At 58.2% G+C, this 9,303-nt stretch overlaps 1 protein-coding gene across 1 annotated transcript in view; it reads left to right on the forward strand.

The window, feature by feature from the left end:
- LOC112391389 (DNA polymerase nu) overlaps positions 1 to 9,303 on the forward strand; it is a 73,825-nt gene that overhangs the window by 56,995 nt on the left and 7,527 nt on the right. The window contains exons 7-8 of the mRNA XM_024732741.1: positions 4,746 to 4,856; positions 7,113 to 7,191. Of these exons, the coding sequence (XP_024588509.1) occupies positions 4,746 to 4,856; positions 7,113 to 7,191 (190 nt within the window). The remainder of the gene's footprint in view (positions 1 to 4,745; positions 4,857 to 7,112; positions 7,192 to 9,303) is intronic.

Below are 9,303 nucleotides of genomic sequence, written 5' to 3' on the forward strand. Positions count from 1 at the left end.
GACTGCCTGAGCCTCCAGCCCCTGCTGGATAAATGGGACCAAAAGGCTCCACGTAAGGAGGGTCCAGAGCCAGGCTCTTCTTGAGGCAACAATACTAAGCTTGAGTTAGAAATGATAGGTGGATAGATACACAGAGAGAGATGTCCTGCACCTAAAAATGGAGAACTATGTTCTTAGGAAAAGTATGTGGTATATCTACAAAATTTCACCACAGTTTGGTCACAGATTGCAAAGAATATCAAATAGAACATGTTCCGTGACCACAGTGGAATAAAAAGGTAGTTTATGTCAATATGTGTGGCCATCCATCCCTCTGCCTATTTGGAAAAACCATTGCACTCCTAAATGATTTAAGATTTTAAGAAGAAGTCCCAAGCCAATGACAGGCATTTTAGCAATAAATGACAGTGTAAGTGTCTCAGTGAAAACCCGTAAGACATGGCCAAGCGGACCTTCACCTAGAGATGAAGGAATTCTTTAAAAGAGTGCTTTAAAAAGAAAGAAAAGTTTTTGAACATAAATGACTGTATTCAACACAAGACATTTGGGAACGAGCAGCAGAGTAGATTAAAGAAACAAGAAGGAAGGAAAGCAACGTAGGAGCAGAAGCTCATGAAACAGACGCAAAACAGAGAGCAGTGGTCGCCACAGAGCAAGCGGAGAGTCAGCGCACTTGGGATCATGGAGGATTGGCGCATCCCGCAGGGCCCGGGATCCTCCCGGGGGCTCACTGATGACCTTTCTCTCGGGAGCCCGTGAGTGCAGGGCGGCCCCACAGGCTCCCCCGGGCCTGGCCGCACATCCCGACAGCAGCCTGTGTGGGGTCAGCACTCAGCTTCTGCAGCCTCCCGGGGGCTCGAGAAAGCCAGGAAACCGTTTCTATCCCCCAGTGAGCATCTCACAGGCCTCAGCTCCTGGGCCTGGGGGTGAGCCGTATGGAGGCTGCACAGCCCGGGTTGATGCCTGCAGCCTCCTCGCTGGGGCCCCACGCTTGGGAAAACTAAAATACTATCAATTATGAAATGTGAAAACGGTGATAGAACCCAGCGCTGCTGAGTGCACGGAGCCAGGGTCACTGCAGGAGTGGGGACAACCACACGCACGCCCTCGTGCCGCACAGCGCGGCCAGGCATGGTGTCCACGGCTGCCCACAACTGCCTACGTCATCCTCACTGCAACTCAAAAGCTTGGGTCGCATCGTGACCCTGCTTTACAGGTGAAGAAAATGAGCCCCGAGAGGTCAAGTAGCTTCCTGAGTTCACACAGCTAACAAAACAGGCGGTGCCAGGCCGGGACCCACCCCCCAGGCAGCTTGGCCCAGCCAGTGCCTCTCTGCTGCACGGCTCTGCATCCCTGCCCTGCACTTAACTTTCTCGAAGGGCCGTGGAGCTTTACGCTTGCCAGCGTGAAGCACGTGTGTCCTTTGACGCAGCAGTTACATTTCTGGGCAGACGCTCAGCTGTCATTAAATTATGCTACAGACACTTGTTGGGTGCCTACCCGTGTCAGGCACTGTGTTGGCACCAGGGATAGGACCTCCTGGCTCTCCTGGAGACACAATCCAGGGAAACGTAACCCACAGCGAGCAAGTACATCCAGACGGTGTCAGAAAGATGGGATCCTGGGTGTGGAAGAATCCCGGGGCACTGGGCAGAGAGCAGCAGAGGGCAGCCCTGGGGACGGTCAGCCACAGTGACACAAAAAGAGGTGACACCTGAGCAAGACCAGGTGAGAGGCCAGGGACAGCCGGCAGGGAGGGGCGGGGCCGGGAAGAGGCAGGTGTGCGCCCAGACTCTGCACAGCACCACACGGGTCACGAAAAGAAGCTGGGTTTCATTTTTCGCTGATTGTTCCAGCAGAGTGTGGAAAAGAGGTCGGGAGGGGAGCTGATCAGAGCCAGCACCTGGGAGCAGTGACGCGGCTGTTAGCTCAGGAAGTCCCGGGAGGTGGGATGGAGGGGGACCACTGGTGAGAGGTAGACAGCAGGGCGAGGGGGGAAGGAGGTGGTGCGAGCCTGCGCTCTCCCTGCAGGCTCACTGACCTGCCCGGGGGTGGACAGGTGGGCCAGGCAGGTTGACCATGATGTGATGCAGCTGTAAGTTCAGGGTCCTCCTTGTGTGGGCCCCTCCTCCCAGGCCCCGGGAGAGGCCCTGCAGTGTGTTCACGTAGTCACATCTTTTGTAAAATTGGCAAAAGCAGGGCACTTTAACTGCGATTGACTAAGACGCTGTCTCTTCCCCTCCGCCCTCCTCCACCGTACTCCTTTCCATGGTATGTGGCATTGCCGTGGCCACAGCTATATTTTGAATCCGGCTTAAGGGGAAGTCAAATTGGTGACTCATTGAGTTCGGATCTCAGTGTGGGTATTCCTGAGGTTTGTTGCTCTTTCCATGCACGGTTGAGGGGTGCTAGCCGTCCTGGCACAGGGATGGCTTCCGGGAGCATTCCTTCCATGCCTTCCCACTTCCCGAGTGCAGTAACAGGAAGGTGCAGGGCCAGAGGTCATCTCGCAGTGTGAACAGGAGCTATAATCACCAGCACCGCAAGCCTTGGAAACGAGATTTGAAATGTATGGAACCAGGGGCTTCTACTTCGGGCCGCAAAGAAGTTCAGACTTTCCTCCCACCATAAACAACTAGAAAACTGGGCAAAATGTGTGAAGCAACTGTTCCAGACACTGGATCATAGGCAGTGTATCACTCTGGTCTCTGATAGAACAGAAGCAAAGGAGGGGAGCCCTCTGACACCCTGTGTCTAGGGCCACAGACCATAGTGCAGGAGGGGAGCCCAAGCAGACTACAGTGGCCTCGCTGAGTTGAGGAGACAAGGATTGGGTCTGGGAGGCAGAGGCAACCGGATCTTGCAAGGTAGACTATCAGAGAGGAGGAAGTTATAGAGAAAAAGTCTCCATGAACCTTCAGAGGAGTCCCCCGTCTGTCCTTAATACTGAGATATGGGTGCAGAGAGTGAAACTCCACAGGACTAAGCAGAATCATTTCTGGGGAGCAGCAGGCTGAACCATCTCAGAGTTCACACAGGGCCAGGAGATGTTTGGGTTCTGACCATTGGAATGGAGGGTGCTCAGTGGACATCTGAGACATTCACCCAGAAGGGTAACACTTTAGCAGTAGGTCTAAACTAACCCTAGATTAACGCTGCTCTAAACCCACCCTAACAAAGCTTAAAAGTGGACCTCAAAAGGATCAGGCGATCTGCAAGTACCTCAGGCCTGCCTAACACTCTGGAAAGGAAAACACCAGGGGCTTCCCTGGTGGTGCAGTGGTTGAGAATCTGCCTGCCAACGCAGGGGGCGCGAGTTCGAGCCCTGGTCTGGGAAGATCCCACGTGCCGTGGAGCAGCTGGGCCCGTGAGCCACAACTACTGAGCCTGCGCGTCTGGAGCCTGTGCTCCGCAATAAGAGAGGCCGCGATAGTAAGAGGCCCGCGCACCGTGACCAGAGGGAGCCCTCGCACAGAAACGAAGACCCAACGCAGCCAAAAATAAATTAATTAATTAAATTTAAAAAAAAAAAGGAAAACACCAAACCCCATCACTGAACAACATAAAAAGCACAATACCCAGCATCCAGTCAGAAATCACTAGACAGGGCTTCCCTGGTGGCGCAGTGGTTAAGAATCCACCTGCCAATGCAGGGGACATGGGTTCGAGCCCTGGCCCGGGAAGATCCCACATGCCGCGGAGCAGCTAAGCCTGTGCACCACAGCTACTGAGCCTGTGTGCCACAACTACTGAAGCCCACACACCTAGAGCCCGTGCTCCGCAACAAGAAAAGCCACCACGACGAGAAGCCCGTGCAACGCAACGAAGAGTAGCTCCCGCTCGCCACAACTGGAGTGAGCCGGCACACAGCAACGAAGACCCAACGCAGCCGAAACTAAATAAATAAATAAAATTTTTAAAGAAGGAAAAATCACCAGACACGCACAGAGACAGAGACTGGAATGCGCCCATCAGAAGCATGGCTCTCCCTGTTCTCGCTGCCTGTCACAGTTAGGGGACTTTAATTATACGTTGCCTGGCATTGGAGCAGGTGCTTAACACTGTCATTTTTATAATCATTGTATATGTGAGAAATTCTTCCAATTCTCAGACACATGACGTGTAAGTTGGGGATTTAGTTCTTACCAACACCTAGTAAAACCAAAGTTCTCACTGGTCAGGAACATAACCATTGCAGCACCTCTGCATTCACTCTCTTAAAGAGGACCCCAAATTATGGAAGCTTTGGGCCCCACAAAGCTTGGATGTGCCCTCATGTGTAGGGATGTGGTCTCTGACACAGACCATCAACCCCTCCTTGAGTGAACTAAGGATTAATGCTTTTCTCCCCAATTCCAGCTGCCACACTGTCCAGAATTACTTCTGTCCCCAAGAACCACAAGTGGTTTTTCACCTCTAGAGTGTAAAAACCGCGCTTCCTGTCCTACATCAGATCTAAGCACGGCTAGAAGTTAGAAAGTGTGCAAAACATGCCGCCAGGCAAGCAAAGGCCACTCTGCTGCTGTCCTTGCTTTCCCACCACAGAGCCCACCTGCCCTAGAGACAGACCCAGAGGCCTCAGGGCAGAGCTCCGGCACTGCAGCTCCAGCTGCAGCAGGGAGGGTTCCCGCGGGGCCCCAGGACCTAATCTGAGAGCAGCTGTGCCCACAAGGGGAGGGTCCAGCAGGGCGCCGCGCCGCCCGCTCACTGCTGCTCTCATCTTGCTCTTCCTCCATGTGACGCAGGCTGTGTGGTGTCCATCATGGGCAGGAGGAGGCCGCTGCCGAGGATCCGTGCACGTGACCCGCAGCTCCGGGCTCAAGCAGAGCGGCAGGCAGTGAACTTTGTGGTGCAAGGTGCCAGAGCCCCTCTGCTTCTCGGTTTCCAGCCCCAGGAGATGAGTGCCAGGGTATATCCTGCTCTCGTCCTCCTGGCGGTTACTGCTGGGAAGCGCGGGGCAGGTGCTCAGCACCTGGTCCCCTTCCTGACTGCGACGCACCCCACGAGGCCAGACGGGAGACAGGCTCCAGGAGGTCATCTGGCCGGCACCAGGGCCAGACCTGGAGCTCAGTCCCTTGACCCTCGGCCTGGTCTCTCCGCCACAGCCCTCATCCTTGGCAGGCGTCCGAACCCCAGCGCACCCACCACGGATCCGTCAGTCTTCCTTAGAATGGCCAAAGCCCCAGTCTCTGCGTGGAGGGCAGGTGTGAGGCGGCGCTAGGCGCCGTCCTGATGAGGCCTTGGGGGCCTGGGGGTCGGGCAGCGTCCCCACCTGTGACCCCAGTGGTCACGGATGGAGAACCAAAGTCCCTGGGCCCAGAGACGAAGACTGGAGGTAGGACCCCAGCCCCAGAGGGGTTTCTGCAGAAGGAGGGTGGCCCGGCCCAGCAGACGCGGAGTGCGAGGCGTGGATGGTGGAGCAGGAAGGTCAAGTCCCCAGCGAGTGCTGCACAGAGGCCGGTGCGGCAGCGCTGCCCGGCTAAGCTCAGCCTTGGCGAGCAGGAGAGCGGGTGGCGGCTGCGGGGGGACGGCTGGGACCGGCTCTGGGCTCCGTGTAGTGTCTTCCCGGGTCCTGCCCCGCTGTGGCCACCCAGACGAGAGCAGAGCACGGCGACAGCCTCCAGCCCTGAGAGGTCTCTGCATCTCAGGCCAGCTCCCTCACGCGAGGCCGTGGTTGGCTCACGACCACCCGCCTCTGTCCCTGAGGCATGTGCAAGGCGGCCTTGAAGCTGGTTTGGAGAAAAAACTGCACGTAGACCTCTCCACGTGGGAAGCTGACCAGGAGGCCTGGCCACGCTTTGAGCTCCCCCGGAGAGGTGATCCAGCACGTGACGGCACGGGACAAGTGACCTGCCGTTCCTGTGCTGAGCCGAGTCAGTGCCCACCAGGGAGCTGTCCCTCCACCTGGGCAGACACAGGGCCTGGCCGGCCTGCTCCCACATCCCACCCCACCCGTGCTCTGCTCCCCACCTCACCTCCTCTCTCTTGGCTCTGCGCCCCCTCCTAAGGTAGCAAAGCCTCCCGACATCCCAGCCCCGGTAGAGGGTCCCCGTGGCGCTGAGACCCCTCACGGCCAGCAGGTCAGTCGCAGAGACCAGACTTGCACATCCAGCATTCCTGCTGCGCTCATGGGAAGTGTGGCCCTGCAGTGGAGGGAGGCGGCCCACTGACTGGGGCCTTTTATTTCTTCGTGAACCTCAGGAGCCTTGAACAGCTAGAGCAGCTTAAAGCCAGGAATGGAAACCTGAACTTCAGTCTGTTTCCCGTGATCCAAACCGGTTGTTGAGACACCCACTGTTTGCCTGGCGCTGGAACAAGCGTGTCCCCTACGCTGGCCAGCACCTCCAGAGTGCCTGACTGACCGTGTGATTGATCCCGCCCAAGTCCTAGAAGCCCGTATCATAGCCCCACTCCACACACTGGGAGGCTGAGTTTCTGCCAGGTTCACGGGCTGCACAGCGGGAGGGCTGAGGGAGCGGGGGCGGAGCCCATGGCCGCTGTCCGGGCTCCGTCATCCTGTCGGCTGGTGCAGCGGGCACAGCCCAAGTGTGGTCAGAACCTGTGAGCATGCGAGACACTGCTTCCAGGGGCAGGTCGTGATAAACGGCAGGTGTAGGGTCCCCAGTCAGCTGACTTGAGCGTATCAGAAGGGGACATCCCAGGTGGGCCTGAGCTGATCAGGTGGACCCTTGAAAGAATGTTTAGGGGTCAGAGTCAGAGATTCCGGCCGTGGGGGGGCAAACACGCTGGGGGGAGGGCCCGTGGCACAGACCTGAGGGTCACAGCCACCAGGAAACGGGAACCCCAGTCACGTGACTGCAAGGAAATGAATTTTGCTGGCAACCTGAGGTCATCTGAAAGTGGGCCTTCCTCAGGGGAGCCCCAGACGAGGACACAGCCAGGTCCACACCGACCTCAGCCTGCGAGTCCCTGAGCAAAGGTGCAGCCACACGTGCAAGAACTGAGAGATGGTAGATCCTCGTGGCTCTCACCTGCTGGGCGTGGGGTCACGCGTTATGCAGTGTAGAAAATTCGGACAGTCCTGGGTGGGCAGGGTTGCGGGGCCCCGGACCTCACACTGTTCCTCAACCAGCGCCCTTTGTGCCTCACAGGCTCGGCCGCAGACCTCTGCAAGATGGCCATGATCCACCTCTTCACAGCAGTGGCCACATCCCCCATCCTGACGGCCAGGTCAGTGAGTGAGCGCCAGCCGGCCCAGGCCCAGCCCAGGGCGCAGACCTGCCCTCTGCAGGGCTCGGGTGGGTGGCCTGCTGCTCTGTGCCTAGCCCGCGGGCAGACGCCTCCAGGACGCGAAGCCACAGTGGCCACTTCCCTCCGGGGCTTGGACCGGACAAGCTCGCTGACCCCCACGGAGGGACCCGCTTCAGCCAAGGTGCTCCCAGCACTCCCAGGAGAACGCTTTGTTCCCAGCTGGGACTGAGCAAGGTGGCCAAGGGCCTGCTCACCCCGGAGCACGCCGAGTCTCCCCAGGTTGCCTGGTGCAGAAACGTGTCTCCCCTTGGTGAGCCCGAACCCCTTCGGGCACGGCCCCAGGGGTACACACGCAGCTGCCCACCTCAGAGAGCCCCTCAGACAGGACACGGGGCTCCACACGGCGTCCGCTCCCAGCCCCTGATAAGTGAGCCAGAGGCCCGGCTTCTGCTGCCATCCCCTCCCCGAAGGCTCTCGCCAGGCTCCACGTCTGCCTCGGTTGCTCTCCTGGGCACATACCCCGAGCAGAGGGAGTGTCCGGCTGTCCGGGTGACCAGGTGTGCTCGTCCCAGGCTCTGCTGGCCCAGAACCACCCCTTGGGCCGCCCAAGGTCCTGGCCTGGGTGCAGGTGGGAGGGGGTGGGTTCTCCTCCCGAATCCCAGGATCCCCTCCTGGCGGCCCACCTGGGCTCCCCAGAGAAGTGAGTATGTCCGACCCCAGGAGGTCTGCCTCCCTCCCTCTTTGGTCTCTATGTCTGTTTGCCACCCCTCCGGGCCCTCCCAGGCTCCACGTGTGGGCCAGCGTGGGCCTGCCTGCTGAGGAGCCCTTCCCGGGCGTCAGCCTGTCTGCACCTGGGGAGGAAGCTCATGGCGGGTTAGGTGATGAAAATTTATGAAGCGTTAAGTGGTCTCACGGGCCCCACCCTGAGGGGTATCTGCTCACTCCTCTGCGCTACAGGACGTCACCAGCACAGAGGACAGCTGGCCCCTCCTCCCGCCACCTCTGGGACACGGGGCCTGCTGGCCTGTGGCCACCCTTTTCCATGTGAGCTTGTGGTTTTCTCCTGGCTTTTGATACTGCTTTACATCCTCAAGACATGGGATTTTTCCTTGCCTGAGATCTTTCATCTTTGCTTAACAAGCTTCCGCCTTTACTTCTTCAGATGTTTCCTCCTGTTCATTTTGATGTTCTAGCCTACGTTCTTTTGGCAATTTCAACAACTTTGTAGAGAAGTGTGTCCGGGGCAAAGGCCCTGGCCTGCAGGGTCGTGTCCTAGTAAAGGAGACGGGAGAAGACCTTCCCAGGCTCCACCGCTGTTGGCCTCCACCTTCACAGCCCCTGCCCCGGGCACTTCCTCTGGTCCATGGTTCACCTTACACCCCTGGGAAGGAGCAGCCACACCCCGGCTGTCACCCCAAGGCTGGGAGGAAGGACAGAGGGTGAGAAGCCTGAGACCCGGCAGGATATAAGCGCTACCCCAGGTGCCCTGCGGTAGCTGCGCCAGGGTCTGGGCTGCTGTCTCCGGTTCCTGCAGCAGCTGTGGGAGGTGAGGGGGCAGGAGCTGAGTGGGAGATGTTCTCTTGTCGCCGGGTCTCTCCTGCCGGCCGTCCCCAGCACGCACACGCCGAGGCCAGACGCCTCTTCCATCCGGGGCTCCTCGTGGCTTTCTGCTCGACTCCTGAATCCATGCAATCTGTTCACTTGTGCCTTTTCTGAGGGTAGAATGCGTGAGGGTGTGTGGGGCCTGTGCTAGCGCCGGTTGTTCCGCGTCCGCGATACCTTATGTCTAGGAGGTCTGGTCCATCTCCAGTTTCTGTGGGATGGGTAAGGGAAGTGGCATACGAGGGTCTGGGGCTTTTTGGTGACAGTCCTCATCCAGGAATTCAGAAACCCGGTGGCCATCCCTTTTGCCAGCGCTGTGTTGTCTTCAGGAAACGCGTTTCATAACAGAACACGTTAACCGCTTCGTGTCATTTCAGAAACCGAAGCAGGCCAGTGTGGAACACGGCCATCCACACTGTGCGTGTGAACTTGAGTTGTTCTCCCTGGAGTGGCAGGAAAGGTCTAGGACAATGTCGGTGGTCGGGGTGG

This window comes from Neophocaena asiaeorientalis, unplaced genomic scaffold (assembly GCF_003031525.2).
Source record: "Neophocaena asiaeorientalis asiaeorientalis breed wild unplaced genomic scaffold, Neophocaena_asiaeorientalis_V1.1 scaffold762, whole genome shotgun sequence".
NCBI lineage: Eukaryota > Metazoa > Chordata > Mammalia > Artiodactyla > Phocoenidae > Neophocaena > Neophocaena asiaeorientalis.